This window comes from Oncorhynchus keta, chromosome 24, assembly GCF_023373465.1.
Source record: "Oncorhynchus keta strain PuntledgeMale-10-30-2019 chromosome 24, Oket_V2, whole genome shotgun sequence".
NCBI lineage: Eukaryota > Metazoa > Chordata > Actinopteri > Salmoniformes > Salmonidae > Oncorhynchus > Oncorhynchus keta.
Genome location: NC_068444.1, coordinates 17,857,164 through 17,875,069, shown reverse-complemented (window position 1 = coordinate 17,875,069; position 17,906 = coordinate 17,857,164). Strand labels below are relative to the sequence as shown.

The following is a 17,906-nucleotide window of genomic DNA, read 5'->3' as shown; positions in this document are numbered from 1 at the left end:
ACCTTTCACCCCAGATGTCTTCTGGTCTGACAAACACCTCTCTAGCTCTGTCACCTTTCACCCCAGATGTCTTCTGGTCTGACGAACACCTCTCTAGCTCTGTCACCTTTCACCCCAGATGTCTTCTGGTCTGACAAACACCTCTCTAGCTCTGTCACCTTTCACCCCAGATGTCTTCTGGTCTGACAAACACCTCTCTAGCTCTGTCACCTTTCACCCCAGATGTCTTCTGGTCTGACAAACACCTCTCTAGCTCTGTCACCTTTCACCCCAGATGTCTTCTGGTCTGACAAACACCTCTCTAGCTCTGTCACCTTTCACCCCAGATGTCTTCTGGTCTGACAAACACCACTCTAGCTCTGTCACCTTTCACCCCAGATGTCTTCTGGTCTGACAAACACCACTCTAGCTCTGTCACCTTTCACCCCAGATGTCTTCTGGTCTGACAAACACCACTCTAGCTCTGTCACCTTTCACCCCAGATGTCTTCTGGTCTGACGAACACCACTCTAGCTCTGTCACCTTTCACCCCAGATGTCTTCTGGTCTGACAAACACCACTCTAGCTCTGTCACCTTTCACCCCAGATGTCTTCTGGTCTGACAAACACCTCTCTAGCTCTGTCACCTTTCACCCCAGATGTCTTCTGGTCTGACAAACACCTCTCTAGCTCTGTCACCTTTCACCCCAGATGTCTTCTGGTCTGACAAACACCTCTCTAGCTCTGTCACCTTTCACCCCAGATGTCTTCTGGTCTGACAAACACCTCTCTAGCTCTGTCACCTTTCACCCCAGATGTCTTCTGGTCTGACAAACACCTCTCTAGCTCTGTCACCTTTCACCCCAGATGTCTTCTGGTCTGACAAACACCTCTCTAGCTCTGTCACCTTTCACCCCAGATGTCTTCTGGTCTGACAAACACCACTCTAGCTCTGTCACCTTTCACCCCAGATGTCTTCTGGTCTGACAAACACCACTCTAGCTCTGTCACCTTTCACCCCAGATGTCTTCTGGTCTGACAAACACCACTCTAGCTCTGTCACCTTTCACCCCAGATGTCTTCTGGTCTGACAAACACCACTCTAGCTCTGTCACCTTTCACCCCAGATGTCTTCTGGTCTGACGAACACCACTCTAGCTCTGTCACCTTTCACCCCAGATGTCTTCTGGTCTGACAAACACCACTCTAGCTCTGTCACCTTTCACCCCAGATGTCTTCTGGTCTGACAAACACCACTCTAGCTCTGTCACCTTTCACCCCAGATGTCTTCTGGTCTGACAAACACCTCTCTAGCTCTGTCACCTTTCACCCCAGATGTCTTCTGGTCTGACAAACACCTCTCTAGCTCTGTCACCTTTCACCCCAGATGTCTTCTGGTCTGACAAACACCTCTCTAGCTCTGTCACCTTTCACCCCAGATGTCTTCTGGTCTGACAAACACCTCTCTAGCTCTGTCACCTTTCAGCCCAGATGTCTTCTGGTCTGACAACCACCGCTCTAGCTCTGTCACCTTTCATCCCAGATGTCTTCTGGCCTAACAACCACCGCTCTAGCTCTGTCACCTTTCACCCCAGATATCTTCTGGTCTGACAACCACTGTTCTAGCTCTGTCACCTTTCACCCCAGAAGCAGAAGTGTGACATAGTGGATGCGGTGGATTGAGACGCATCCAAGGCAAAAAGAACAGATATCTCAAGCTTAAACTGAAAGATGTTCATGGGGATTTGTATTATGCTCATTAGATTTCAGTGGGGGCGTGGACATTGACACTAATTAGCTTGACCTTATATAGTTGTTGATATGTCAATTGCCCCAGTGGAACACAATGGAACAGGGAACATTACTATGGTAGCTCATGCTTAATTTGCGATCTGATTATGCATGCTGTGTTTGGCTTTGCACTGTGTAACTGGTGTTTGTGTGTGTGTGTGTGTGTGTGTGTGTGTGTGTGTGTGTGTGTGTGTGTGTGTGTGTGTGTGTGTGTGTGTGTGTGTGTGTGTGTGTGTGTGTGTGTGTGTGTGTGTGTGTGTGTGTGTGTGTGTGTGTTCAGGACTATTGGTTCTCACTGGTGTTCAAGCGTCTGGTGGGCCCCAGGGTGTTGGCGGTGCGGGTAGCAGGCTTACAGAGGAAACCACAGCCAGGGAGGGTCATCCGAGACAAACTACGCATTTACGCCCATTGTACCAGCTTCCACAAGTAAGTGCTGCAGCCCTGTACCAGCTTCCACAAGTAAAAACCAGAGCCATATACTATACCAGCTTCCACAAGTAAAAACCACAGCCATATACTGTACCAGCTTCCACAAGTAAAAACCAGAGCCATATACTGTACCAGCTTCCACAAGTAAAAACCAGAGCCATATACTGTACCAGCTTCCACAAGTAAAAACCAGAGCCATATACTGTACCAGCTTCCACAAGTAAAAACCAGAGCCATATACTGTACCAGCTTCCACAAGTAAAAACCAGAGCCATATACTGTACCAGCTTCCACAAGTAAAAACCAGAGCCATATACTGTACCAGCTTCCACAAGTAAAAACCAGAGCCATATACTGTACCAGCTTCCACAAGTAAAAACCAGAGCCATATACTGTACCAGCTTCCACAAGTAAAAACCAGAGCCATATACTGTACCAGATTCCACAAGTAAAAACCAGAGCCATATACTGTACCAGCTTCCACAAGTAAAAACCAGAGCCATATACTGTACCAGCTTCCACAAGTAAAAACCAGAGCCATATACTGTACCAGATTCCACAAGTAAAAACCAGAGCCATATACTGTACCAGCTTCCACAAGTAAAAACCAGAGCCATATACTGTACCAGATTCCACAAGTAAAAACCAGAGCCATATACTGTACCAGCTTCCACAAGTAAAAACCAGAGCCATATACTGTACCAGCTTCCACAAGTAAAAACCAGAGCCATATACTGTACCAGATTCCACAAGTAAAGATTACAGCCATACACTGTACCAGATTCCACAAGTAAAGATTACAGCCATACACTGTACCAGATTCCACAAGTAAAGATTACAGCCATACACTGTATCAGATTCCACAAGTAAAAATTACAGCCATACACTGTACCAGATTCCACAAGTAAAGATTACAGCCATACACTGTACCAGATTCCACAAGTAAAGATTACAGCCATACACTGTATCAGATTCCACAAGTAAAGATTACAGCCATACACTGTACCAGATTCCACAAGTAAAGATTACAGCCATACACTGTACCAGATTCCACAAGTAAAGATTACAGCCATACACTGTACCAGATTCCACAAGTAAAGATTACAGCCATACACTGTACCAGATTCCACAAGTAAAGATTACAGCCATACACTCTACCAGATTCCACAAGTAAAGATTACAGTCATACACTGTACCAGATTCCACAAGTACAATTTTGTAAGTACAATTTTGTCCTAAGGACAAAGATTAGTTTGGTGGCTAAAAAGCACTCAAAGCTCAGACTTCTATGGCTTGTCCCATTTTCCTTACCTTGGTGTTACATTCTTAATAGATTCACAGACACCTGAGGCACGGTGTCTAGTCACTGTGTCTAGTCTCTCCTGCACTATAGCCCATTAATAAGCCACTCTAGCCATGATAAATCACATTAATTACCCAGCCTGCCACAATTCTGCCTGGTCAGCTCATAAATAACCCTCATCCAGACTACTCAGTCTTTCAGAGCGGCCAGGCCATAAAACATAACAGGTATCACTTATCAGGTGTGTGAGGGACTCTTCTCTTTGTCAAAGAGGCGGCAACAGTCCTTTATCTCAGCTCGGATTGGTTGGAGGGGGTTTTGGGGGAGTGTGAGGGGAGATGGAGGTACAATGGGTACGTCTGTCCCAGAATAGATAAAGAGCAGCACCATCCCCCTGTTCCCCCTGTTCAAGGTTATCATTTAACCCAGCCGTATGTGATGTGTAACAGGTCAGCAGCAGAGATTTCAGCACCAGGCTAGACTTACTGCCCTCTGTCCCATCCATACACACACGGCTCAGTTACATCTGTTCACCTGGCTCCGCACACCACATTATCTATATGTAATAACTATGTTCTATATTTTTTATTGAATATACAATAAACACCTATAAGCGTTTATCAGTCTTCCATCTTTGCTGGTGAACATTTTCTTTGATCTTTCTCCTCAGGTCCAGGCCATTGGATGTGTCCCTGTTCTATTCCATCTCAGTTGCAGGTGTGGTGTAGAGAGCAGTAGCGTAATGATACACTCTAGGGACTCGGGATCTACTGATACAGACACACCTCACATCTGATCTGTTACCCACGGTGTGGCCTGTTGACAGATCTGCAGAGATTTTAAATAGTTGTCATCCAATGCTTTCCATCTGGCACCTGGAAGGATAGGACGCCTTTTATGATGGGAGCCTTTAGCCCCTGGCACTTATATCTGGATCTCAACAGTCATCCTCCTTTAACCAGTTAGCAGTTTCAGTACGCTTTTGCTATCAAGGGTATTGTATTCTTCTCGCCACTTTGCCAGTTAGCAGGTTAAGTACTCTGTTGCTACCAAGGGTATTGTATTATTCTAGCCAGTTAGCCAGTTAGCCAGTTGGCCCATTATTGGTTTCAGTACTCTTTTGCTATCAAGGGTATTGTATTCTTTAGCCAGTTAGCCAGTTAGCCAGTTAGCCCATTATTGGTTTCAATACTCTTTTGCTATCAAGGGTATTGTATTCTTTAGCCAGTTAGCCAGTTAACGGTTTCAGTTCTATTTTGTGTATTGTATTCTTCTAGCCATTTAGCAGTTTCTAGCTTTCCAGACATTTAGTGGTTAGCATGGTCTGTTTCACTCTAAACCAATGCTTCAGCATCAAACAACGTAAAGGTTGTTTACTTTCCTGCTTCTAATGCCTCAGAACCTCATCTTTTTGAAATCCTGGACTGTCTTTATCCCTCTCTCCATCTCTTCATCTAATCTATCGGTATCTAACACTCCATCTCTTTCTGTCTGATACATCGCAGCCCTGAGCAATGTTTGGCATAAGGCTTCAATAGTTGAGCAGAAGAAATACTCCAGGGATGAATGATTACACTGTCTGTGTGTGTTAGTGCACCATAGGTTTCAGAGGACCACATTGTTAAGGGTCAGGGTTGGGCTCGGCATCAGACGTTCTGTTTACAGACGTGACCAACCCTGATTCTAATCTGTTCTCTTTCCATGTGTCTATGTTTGCATTTTTCAAGTCACTTGAATCGGCTCTCTGTGGGTCTGCTCAGCATTTCCTTGTTGTACGATGAGGTGTAGAAACGGAGAGTGAACAAAAACCTCAAGCCGTGAGAGCTGGAGAATGAGAGAGATGGAGAGATTGCTAATCAGAGAAGGATCGCTAATCGACCGATCTGATAAAGCCCAACCCTGACCCTTAACAATGTGGTCCTCTGAAACCTATGGTGCACTAACACACACACACACACACCCTGAAACATATGGGACCACTCCAGTTGTGTTGATCTAGCCTTCACATTATGCAGTGTATTACATGTTATCATGTTTTTCTTATCTTTGGCCAATATTCCCTAAATCCTCTCCCCAGCACTCTGAACACATGCAGTGTTGTCTGTGTAATTCTAGGAGGTCAGTCCCACACTTTCACACCCTCCAATTCATCCCTAATGTGATGTGAGTAGAGACTACAGGTCTTAGGTCTTGAGCATATCAAAACATATTAGATCCATTCAATCTTGGCATATACCACAGTATTATGAAATGTACTGTAAATATCTAGAAAAGGGGCTAAGAGGGCAATGGAAGAATAACACAAAATACAGTTTTATCTGGACCTATAAACTAAACATAAATAATAGGTTCAGGATTGTTATAAAGATAATATATTACAGTGAATTTATGGAATGCTTGGAACACATTTGATTTTGATTCACGAGTGTTTTGATCCTGTTATGAAATGGTCCGACAGAGCCTTTACTCTGTGTTTAACATGTCTGTTCTCCTGTTCAGTTACTGACGTTTCTATTGTACGTAGCAGAGGAAGACACTATAGAGCACCTTACAGATCTAGATAGACATAGTGAGACAAGGGGAGTGAGAAAGCAACAAAAGGTAGTCTCTGCAGTGGGGGGTTGATGCTTAGTGTTTTTGGATTGATTCATGCGATTAGAAGAACAACAAGAAGACCATTAGAACTAATATTTTTGTTTACCATTCATTTAGAATGCTTCTCTTCCTTCCAGTCATAACTACGTGAAAGGGTCCATAACGATCTATATCATCAACCTGCATCGGTCCAGGAAGAAAATCAAGCTGGCGGGAACCTTACGTAACAAGACTGTCCATCAGTACCTGCTGCAGCCCTACGGGACAGACGGACTACACGCCAGGTCAGTAGTGCATAGCAGGGGTGTGATACACACTCACACATACGCACTCTCTCTCTCTCTTTCTCTCTCTCTCTCTCACTCATTTCTCCTTACTCTCTCTCTCTTTCTCTCCTTCTCTCGCTCCCTTTCTCTCCTCCTCTCTCCTTCCATTTCTATTTATTTATCTCTATATCTCTCGCAGTCTCAGGGATCATGTGTAGCTACGGCCAATATTTAGGTGTTTCCCCCAAGAAATGTTTCTGTAGAAAAGAAGCTCATTTTTACTGCATTTCTATACAATACAAAACTATTTAAAATGCTATTTGGAGAACAGCAAAAACAAGCTAAAAAGACCCCAGCCATTATCACCTTGGCTGCTGTAGCTTCATTCACCTCCATCTACAAAGAACACACAGCCTGTTAGCTATACAATTGTAATGTTATGCCCCACCACCAGTTTGGGAACCACAGTACTGACCTCTGTCTCCTCTGCTTCCTCCTGCATGCATTGCAGCCTGCCCCAGCCTCACCACTGACTGTCTGTTTCAGTAGCCTACTCTGTGTAAAGTTATTATGAGTATTTTTTGATGACGCATTAAATGTTTTTATTTATTTATTTAACCTTTATGTAACCTTTATGTAACCTTTATTTAACCTTTATTTAACCTTTATTTAACCTTTATTTAACCTTTATTTAACTAGGCAAGTCAATCTTTTGTCTGGCATCTCACCAAAACACTACCAGCAGCATCTCCAGACTAATTGCCTATTGAGCCGACTGTGAGATGGGGTAGTTCGTTTCATATCTCAGGTGCTCAGCCTGTGCCGTGAGAGTGCGGATTAGCTGTTCGAGAGTGTGTTGAATGTTCTGTGCCTCGGCCTGACAGAACAGCTATGTCCGGTAAGACGAGGGGTGGTGGTGTGTGTCTATTTGTCAATAACAACTGGTGAGCAATGTCTTATATTAAGGAAGTCTCTAGGTAATGCACGACCCGGGCTGGCAAAATTCTGGATCATTGTTACTCTAACTTCCGCGATGCATACAAAGCCCTCCTTCGCCCTCATTTCGGCAAATCTGACCACGACTCCATTTTGTTGCTTCCAGCCTATAAACAGAAACTAAAACAGGAAACGCCTGTGCTCAGGTCTGTTCAACGCTGGTCCGACCAATCTGATTCCACGCTTTAAGATTGCTTCGATCACGTGGACTGGGATATGTTCCAGATAGCGTCGAACAACAACAATGATGAATACCCTGATTCGGTGAGCGAGTTCATTAGCAAGTGCATCAGTGATGTTGTACCCACAGCGTCTATTAAAACCTTCCTCAACCAGAAACCGTGGATTGATGGCAGCATCAAAACTGAAAGCCGAACCACTGCTTTTAATTAGGGCAAGGCGACCGGAAACATGACAGAATACAAACAGTGTAGCTATTCCCTCCGAAAGGCAATCAAACAAGCTAAGCGTCAGTATAGAGACAAAGTAGAGTCGCAATTCAATGGCTCAGACACAAGAGGTATGTGGCAGGGTCTACAGTCAATCACACACTACAAAAAGAGAACCAGTCCCGTCGCAGACCCCGATGTCTTGCTCCCAGACAAACTAAACAACTTCTTTGCTCTCTTTGAGGACAATACAGTGCCACCGATACGGCCTGCCACCAAAACCTGCGGGCTCTCCTTCACCGCAGCCAACATGAGTAAAACATTTAACCCTCGCAAGGCTGCCGGACCAGACGGCATCCATAGCAGTGTCCTCAGAGCATGCACAGACCAGCTGGCTAGTGTGTTTATGGACATATTCAATCAATCCCTATCCCAGTCTGCTGTTCCCTCATGCTTCAAGAGTTCCTGTTCCCAAGTAAGCTAAGGTAACTGAGCTAAACGACTATCGTAGCACTCACTTCCGTCATCATGAAGGGAAGTCTGATGGGACGCCCCCAGGTGGTGAGGGTAGGAAACAACATCTCCACCCTGATGATCCTCAACACTGGGGCCCCACAAGGGTGCGTTCTGAGCCCTCTCCTGTACTCCCTGTTCACCCATGACTGCGTGGCCACACACGCCTCCAACTCAATCACGAAGTTAGCAGACAACACAACAGTGGAATGGATTGATTACCAAAAGCGACGAGATGGCCTAGAGGGAGGAGGTGAGGGCCCTCGGAGTGTGGTGTCAGGAAAATAACCTCACACTCAACGTCAACAAAACAAAGGAGATGATCGTGGACTTCAGGAAACAGCAGAGGGAGCACCCCCTATCCACATCGATGGGACAGTAGTGGAGAAGGTGGAAAGTTTTAAGTTCCTTGGCGTACACATCACGGACAAACTGAAATGGTCCACCCACACAGATAGCATGGTGAAGAAGGCGCAACAGCGCCTCTTCAACCTCAGGAGACTGATGAAATTTGTGTTGTCACCAAAAACACTCACAAACTTATGCAGATGCACAATCGAGAGCATCCTGTCGGGCTGTATCACCGCCTAGTACGGCTGCTCCGTACAGAGGGTAGTGAGGTCTGCACAACGCATCACCGGGGGCAAACTACCTGCACTCCAGGACACCTACACCACCTGTTGTCACAGGAAGGCCAAAAAGATCATCAAGGACAGCAACCACCCGAGTCCCTGCCTGTTCACCCCGCTTCCATCCAGAAGGCGAGGTCAGTACAGGTGCATCAAAGCTGGGACCGAGAGACTGAAAAACAGCTTCTATCTCAAGGCCATCAGACTGTTAAACAGCCATCCCTAACATTGAGTGGCTGCCGCCAACATACTGACTCGAATCTCTCGCCGCTTGAATAACTAAGGATTGGATGTAATAAATGTATCATCAGTCACTTTAAACAATGCCACTTTATATAATGTTTACATACCCTACATTACTCATCTCATATATATACAGTGCCTTGCGAAAGTATTCGGCCCCCTTGAACTTTGCGACCTTTTGCCACATTTCAGGCTTCAAACATAAAGATATAAAACTGTATTTGTTTGTGAAGAATCAACAACAAGTGGGACACAATCATGAAGTGGAACGACATTTATTGGATATTTCAAACTTTTTTAACAAATCAAAAACTGAAAAATTGGGCGTGCAAAATTATTCAGCCCCCTTAAGTTAATACTTTGTAGCGCCACCTTTTGCTGCGATTACAGCTGTAAGTCGCTTGGGGTATGTCTCTATCAGTTTTGCACATCGAGAGAGTGAATTTTTTTCCCATTCCTCCTTGCATTGCTGTAGGGAATCCCAGGCGGGCGCCTGCACTCTCTCTGGGTCGGCTGCCCACCTGTCGATTTCTTCCCACGACATATACTCCATGCTTCTGCTGTCCACAACGTCCTCCTTAGGCTCCTGCCAGTTTACACACTGCTCGGTCTATGAGTGGTGGGTGTTTCTGTAACAACGTTCGTTCGTCTGTTGAATGAAGAGAGTCAGACCGAAATGCAGCGTGTAGGTTACTCATGACTTTAATGAAATATATCGTGGTACATGAAATAAATGAATACAAAAACAACAAACGAAACGTGAAACCTATTACAGCCTATCTGGTGAACACTACACAGAGACAGGAACAAACACCCACAAAATACAACGCGAACTCAGGCTACCTAAATACGGTTCCCAATCCGAGACAACGAGAATCACCTCACTCCAATTGAGAATCGCTTCAGGCAGCCAAGCCTAACTAGACACACCCCTAATCATACACAATCCCAATTAATACAAACCCCAATACGAAACACAACATATAAACCCATGTCACACCCTGGCCTACCCAAACATATAACAAAAACACAAAATACAATGACCAAGGCGTGACAAGGCCCCATACTGTATATATTTTTATTTGTACAGTAGGCCCCATACTGTATATATTTTTCTTTGTACAATAGGCCCCATACTGTATATATTTTTCTTTGTACAGTAGGCCCCATACTGTATATATTTTTCTTTGTACAGTAGGCCCCATACTGTATATATTTTTCTTTGTACAGTAGGCCCCATACTGTATATATTTTTCTTTGTACAGTAGGCCCCATACTGTATTTATTTTTCTTTGTACAATAGGCCCCATACTGTATATATTTGTCTTTGTACAATAGGCCCCATACTGTATATATTTTTCTTTGTATAATAGGCCCCATACTGTATATATTTTTCTTTGTATAATAGGCCCCATACTGTATATATTTTTACTTTGTATAATAGGCCCCATACTGTATATATTTTTACTTGTATAATAGGCCCCATACTGTATATATTTTTACTTGTATAATAGGCCCCATACTGTATATATTTTTATTTGTATAATAGGCCCCATACTGTATATATTTTTATTTGTATAATAGGCCCCATACTGTATATATATTTTTATTTGTATAATAGGCCCCATACTGTATATATTTTTCTTTGTATAATAGGCCCCATACTGTATATATTTTTATTTGTATAATAGGCCCCATACTGTATATATTTTATTTGTATAATAGGCCCCATACTGTATATATTTTTCTTTGTATAATAGGCCCCATACTGTATATATTTTTCTTTGTATAATAGGCCCCATACTGTATATATTTTTCTTTGTATAATATGCCCCATACTGTATATATTTTTATTTGTATAATAGGCCCCATACTGTATATATTTTTCTTTGTATAATAGGCCCCATACTGTATATATTTTTATTTGTATAATAGGCCCCATACTGTATATATTTTTATTTGTATAATAGGCCCCATACTGTATATATTTTTCTTTGTATAATAGGCCCCATACTGTATATATTTTTCTTTGTATAATAGGCCCCATACTGTATATATTTTTATTTGTATAATAGGCCCCATACTGTATATATTTTTCTTTGTATAATATGCCCCATACTGTATATATTTTTACTTGTATAATAGGCCCCATACTGTATATATTTTTACTTGTATAATAGGCCCCATACTGTATATATTTTTCTTTGTATAATATGCCCCATACTGTATATATTTTTACTTGTATAATAGGCCCCATACTGTATATATTTTTCTTTGTATAATAGGCCCCATACTGTATATATTTTTCTTTGTATAATAGGCCCCATACTGTATATATTTTTCTTTGTATAATATGCCCCATACTGTATATATTTTTACTTGTATAATAGGCCCCATACTGTATATATTTTTATTTGTATAATAGGCCCCATACTGTATATATTTTTCTTTGTACAATAGGCCCCATACTGTATATATTTTTCTTTGTACAATAGGCCCCATACTGTATATATTTTTCTTTGTACAATAGGCCCCATACTGTATATATTTTTCTTTGTATAATATGCCCCATACTGTATATATTTTTACTTGTATAATAGGCCCCATACTGTATATATTTTTATTTGTATAATAGGCCCCATACTGTATATATTTTTCTTTGTACAATAGGCCCCATACTGTATATATTTTTCTTTGTGCAATAGGCCCTATACGGTATATATTTTTATTATAAACTTTTTATTTTTTTATTTTTTATCAAATTAGAAAACATTATCGAGGACCAGACCTCGGCGTCTTAATATGTAGTTGCACACACATGCACGCACGCATACACACTGTGACCCACTGACCTGGCAATTCCAACATACAGGAGAGAGCCAGAGAGACCTAGGTTACCATAACACAGCTGTCCCTCTAGCTAACCTCTCTGATGGGAAACAGGGTGGGGGGGTTGTCCTTTAATAGGGAAGATTGGAAGATAGGATTTGGGATCTCTGTCAGGGAAACGTGCATCTCTACTGAAGCATTTTTGGTTCCACTGTAAATAAACCACATCTTTAAAGACTCAAGCCTTCATAAACCCTTTATAAGGTCTTCATACTATAGATACTTAGTGCTGGAATGAAGCAAAAACCTGCATAACCCTGCAGCCCTCCAGGACCATAGTTGTCGAGATACTACACAGCAAGGTTGCCCATATAATTATTATTATAAACATTTTAGAATTGTCATTGTTGGACATAAAATACTATAAAAACATAGTCAGCTACAAGGGATTTTCATTTTGGAAAACTGTTCCCAAGTATTCCCACGCATAATAGATTGTATACAAATGTAAGCAAGATTTGAAATGAATGTGTTTTAGTCAAATATTATATCTGTTTGGGTTACTTGCAGTCAATTTGCAGTCTACAAATGATTTGTAATTATGTCTCTGCCCCCCGACCCTCCGCTCAAGAAACAAATCATCCCGCTGCTGAATCTAGTTGATGATCCCTGCTCTACAGTATAGTGGATGGTAAGAAGACTTGAGGGTATTTTTAGCCAGGTTATAAAGATTAATATTTGATTATTTCCAAGAAAAATATTAAAAGGTCTCAAAAGGTAGAATTGTTCTCCAAATGGTGTGATTTTTGACAGGCTATAGTATTTCTACAGAGGGAATATGCTATGATGTTTACCATTGGATGTATTTATAGTAGGAGCAAATGTTCATGAGAGGGAAGCAGTCAGTCATGACGTACACACACACACAGCAAAGAGATATCAAACATCAAACATCCAAATCTCCATGGTTGAGAATTGGCAATAGAATCCGATTAGCACAATAAGTTTGTCCTTGTTTATTGAAATTGAAAAGTGAACTGTGTGGGCCGTGATAAGAAACATATGCTGGTACCAAAGGCCTTCCTAGAGGGGATGGTTCTGGTCTTGATCTGGTTCTGGTCTGATCTGGTCTGCACACCCAGAGCAATCTGGGAAGATTAGCTGTTCTACCAGTACCAGTAGCCCTGCACAGCCCTACACTCCATCCACCCCGTTCCTCTGTCTTCTACCTCACTGTTACCATTCCATACCAGTAGCCCTGCACAGCCCTACACTCCATCCACCCCCTTCTTCTGTCTTCTACCTCACTGTTACCATTCCATACCAGTAGCCCTGCACAGCCCTACACTCCATCCACCCCGTTCCTCTGTCTTCTACCTTACTGTTACCATTCCATAACAGTAGCCCTGCACAGCCCTACACTCCATCCACCCCCTTCTGCTGTCTTCTACCTCACTGTTACCATTCCATACCAGTAGCCCTGCATAGCCCTACACTCCATCCACCCCATTCTTCTGTCTTCTACCTCACTGTTACCATTCCATACCAGTAGCCCTGCACAGCCCTACACTCCATCCACCCGGTTCCTCTGTCTTCTACCTCACTGTTACCATTCCATACCAGTAGCCCTGCACAGCCCTACACTTCATCCACCCCGTTCTGCTGTCTTCTACCTCACTGTTACCATTCCATACCAGTAGCCCTGCACGGCCCTACACTCCATCCACCCCGTTCCTCTGTCTTCTACCTCACTGTTACCATTCCATACCAGTAGCCCTGCACAGCCCTACACTCCATCCACCCCGTTCCTCTGTCTTCTACCTCACTGTTACCATTCCATACCAGTAGCCCTGCTGCCCTCCCTCCATTCACCCATTTTATCTTGCTCCTTTCTCTCTCTCCGTTCCTGACATCTCTACACATCCATCCTTCTTTTATTCTCTCCTCTCCTTGTCTCCCCCTGTTTTCCAGGCAGTAAAACCCCCAGTCCTTTTCACTAACTCTGCTGCAATCGTTTCCCCACATTGCTCTCTCCTTCCCCTCCTCTCTGCCTGTCTGTCTGGCAGTAATCCATCCCTCTCTTGACCTCTCCGGCCTAAACTCAGCCTGTTATTCAGACACAAGGCTGATCCTGCAATAACGGCCTAATGAGTGTGTGTGTGTGCACGTTCACATGGGTGTACGGACCTGTGTGTGTGCATGTGTTTCTGTGTGCGCTGTAATAACAGGTTAATGATGAGGATGTGTTAGTGGTGTTACAAGGGATTACAGTGGTTGTTAATATAACCGTAAGCAACGGAGGGGAACGCCGGCTCTGTTCTAGACTCCAACTGGTGGTCTTACTGCTTTCACTCAGCATAGGTAGAGCACTGGGGACTTTTATTATTGTTTGAGCAACTCCAGATGTCTATAAATGTGACTACAATGCAACAGCCAGCCCTGTACATGTATACGCAGGTCGGGCCACAGGAAATGGGTGTAGGTCTTAGTTTGTTTAACGGCTTTGCATTCTCAAATTTAACATGTTGGTCATTTAGCAGACACTCGCAGTCTCAATAAATCTGGTAAATCAGCAAATGAGGTGCTCTCTAATTCTTCTTTCCACTTTGGAGCCTATGGTCTCAATCAGGTCATTATCATAGTATAATTCCATCCTCCTTTCTTATTTTGTATTACTTTATTTAGACAGTATGAAGCAGGAAAAGTGGCCACGGGGTTGAAACCCCTGACGTATCGGGGTCTGGTGTGTGCTCATTGCCAGGAATGATACCACTCAACTATATATGTGTAAGAACAATTAAATGTTAGGTAAGGTTATACTAACTCCCGGGGCTAATCAAGAAGTGTAATGGAATATCATACTGTTCCTGGTAGGACTGTATCTACAGGGTTTAATGCATCCTGGTAAATATAGCTGTTTCGCAAAACAACTCACATTTTGTATGGAATATGGAAGAATTGTTGTCAAGTTATATTGCAGTCAATTCACAGGGGAGCCCAAACTGGACTTGAATAAGGGTCTCTGTGATTGTTACTATAGTCCAGGGTTCTTCAACCTTTATTGCCCAGGGACCCCCTCCCAGGCAAACCGGCGACCTCCATCCTCCTTCATGTTATGTCTTGTCTTATTATCATGTGAATGGTAATGGCAAGGAGAAGTAATCAACATTTTTAAATTGACAGATTTGGTAGATAGTTTTTCATTATTTTGTCCTTCCCACATTATAATTGGAAGAAGAAGTGTGAACTCTAATGTAGCCTATTAGCTAGAAAAGGTAACTCCAAACACATTTTTGCTTAGCACCGAGCAGTTAAACAAAGGTTAACCATGTGTATGCAAGAATTTATGTCCATGTCAAGAAAGCTTACCAGCAGCCTGTAGCACATGCCGCACTGATAGCCTATTCGAGGATGGTTACACTTGGTCTGCGGTTGTGAGGCCGGTTGGACTTACTGCCAAATTCTTTATAATGAAGTTGGAGGCGGCTTATGGTAGATAAATGAACATTAAATTCTCTGGCAACAGCTCTGGTGAACATTCCTGCAGTCAGTTGCCAATTGCACACCCCCTCCAAACGTAAGACATCTGTGGCATTGTGTTGTGTGACAAAACTGCACATTTTAGAGTGGCCTTTTATTGTCCCAAGCACAAGGTGCACCTGTGTAATGATCATACAGTTTAATCACCTTTATGATATGCCACACCTGTCAGGTGTATGGATTATATTGGCAAAAGAGAAGTGTTCACTAACAGGGATGTAAACCAATTTGTGCACGACATTTGAGAGAAATAAGCTTTTTGCGCGTATGGAACATTTCTGGGATCTTTTATTTCAGCTCATTAAAACATGGGACCAACACTTTACATGTTGTGCTTATTTTTTATTCTGTATACATCTCTGCGGACCCTCTGCAACCATCCGTTGAATACCATGCTGTAATCTAACAGTGTTGGAGTGAAAGTTAGGTGAAACTTGTTGACTTGAAGGGTCACACACACAGAGAGAGAGAGAGAGATATACATCTGTAGCCAGGAGCTGCTGAAGGAACAGCATATGGAAGTGTAATTTAATTTACATTATATAAAAAGCATATTTAGACTTTTCCCCTATTTTCTTTCTTTCTGTCTCCTTCTACTCCCCCTTCCTGTCTCTCTCTTGCTCTCTGTTTTTCTCTCTTCATCTCTGTTTCTCTCTCATTCCACTTCCCTGCTCCCCAGTGCTTTGAACTGGCTAACATAAATCCTGTGAGAGGCGTTAGTGAAGATCAACATTGGGGTTCTGAAGCCTGCTGTTTTACACACTAGCACCCCAAGCCGAGACAGAGAGAGAGACCCTACAGCTCCTTGTATTTTCAAAAGAAAGCCAAGTTGGAGGTGTGGGTTGATATTTAGGTGTTGCCTGAACCATATATACAGTACAAGTCAAAAGTTTGGACACACCTACACATTCAATAATTTTTCTTTATGTTTACTATATTCTACTTTGTAGAATAATAGTGAAGACATCAAAACTATTAAATAACACGTATGGAAACATGTAGTAAACAAAAAAGTGTTAAACAAATCATTCAACCAGCTTCGTGAGGAATGATTTTCCCACAGTCTTGAAGGAGTTCACACATACAGTTGAAGTCGGAAGTTTACATACACCTTAGCCAAATACATTTAAACTCAGTATTTCACAATTCCTGACATTTAATCCTAGTAAAAATTCCCTGTTTTAGGTCAGTTAGGATCAGCACTTTATTTTAAGAATATGAAATGTCAGAATACTAGTAGAGAGAATGATTTATTTCAGCTTTTATTTATTTAATCATATTCCTAGTGGGTCAGAAGTTTACATACACTCAATTAATATTTGGTAGCATTGCCCTTAAATTGTTTAACTTGGGTCAAACAAATCAAATCAAATGTATTTATATAGCCCTTCGTACATCAACTGATATCTCAAAGTGCTGTACAGAAACCCAGCCTAAAACCCCAAACACCAAGCAATGCAGGTATAGAAGCATTGTGGCTAGGAAAAACTCCCTAGAAAGGCCAAAACCTAGGAAGAAACCTAGAGAGGAACCAGGCTAAGAGGGGTGGCCAGTCCTCTTCTGGCTGTGCCGGGTGGAGATTATTTATTTATGTTTCCATTATTTTACCAGGTAAGTTGACTGAGAACAAGTTCTCATTTGCAGCAACGACCTGGGGAATAGTTACAGGGGAGAGGAGGGGGGTGAATGAGCCAATTGTAAACTGGGGATTATTAGGTGACCGTGATGGTTTGAGGGCCAGATTGTGAATTTCGCCAGGACACCGGGGTTAACACCCCTACTCTTACAATAAGTGCCATGGGATCTTTAAAGACCTCAGAGAGTCAGGACACCCGTTTAACGTCCCATCCGAAAGACGGCACCCTACACAGGGCAGTGTCATTTGGATATTTTTTTAGACCAGAGGAAAGAGTGCCTCCTACTGGCCCTCCAACACCACTTCCAGCAGCATCTGGTCTCCCATCCAGGAACTGACCAGGACCCATCCAGGAACTGACCAGGACCCATCCAGGAACTGACCAGGACCCATCCAGGAACTGACCAGAAGCAAGCCAGCAGTAGTATGCAGGGTGGTATGCTGCTGGCATTATAACAGAACATGGCCAAGATGTTCAAATGTTCATAAATGACCAGCATGGTCTAATAATGATAATCACAGGCAGAACAGTTGAAACTGGAGCAGCAGCACGGCCAGGGGACAGCAAGGAGTCATCATGCCAGGTAGTCCTGAGGCATGGTCCTAGGGCTCAGGTCCTCCGAGAGAGAGAAAGAAAGAGAGAAGGAGAGAATTAGAGAGAGCATACTTAAATTCACACAGGACACCAGATAAGACAGGAGCGGTACTCCAGATATAACAAACTGACCCTAGCCCCCCGACACATAAACTACTGCAGCATAAATACTG

General features: G+C 42.8%; 1 protein-coding gene across 1 annotated transcript in view; it reads left to right on the top strand.

Moving 5' to 3' along the window:
- The window catches only part of LOC118377710 (inactive heparanase-2-like), a 235,695-nt gene that overhangs the window by 207,309 nt on the left and 10,480 nt on the right, over positions 1-17,906 (top strand). Inside the window, exons 9-10 of the mRNA XM_052477903.1 lie at positions 2,051-2,196; positions 6,235-6,381. Of these exons, the coding sequence (XP_052333863.1) occupies positions 2,051-2,196; positions 6,235-6,381 (293 nt within the window). The remainder of the gene's footprint in view (positions 1-2,050; positions 2,197-6,234; positions 6,382-17,906) is intronic.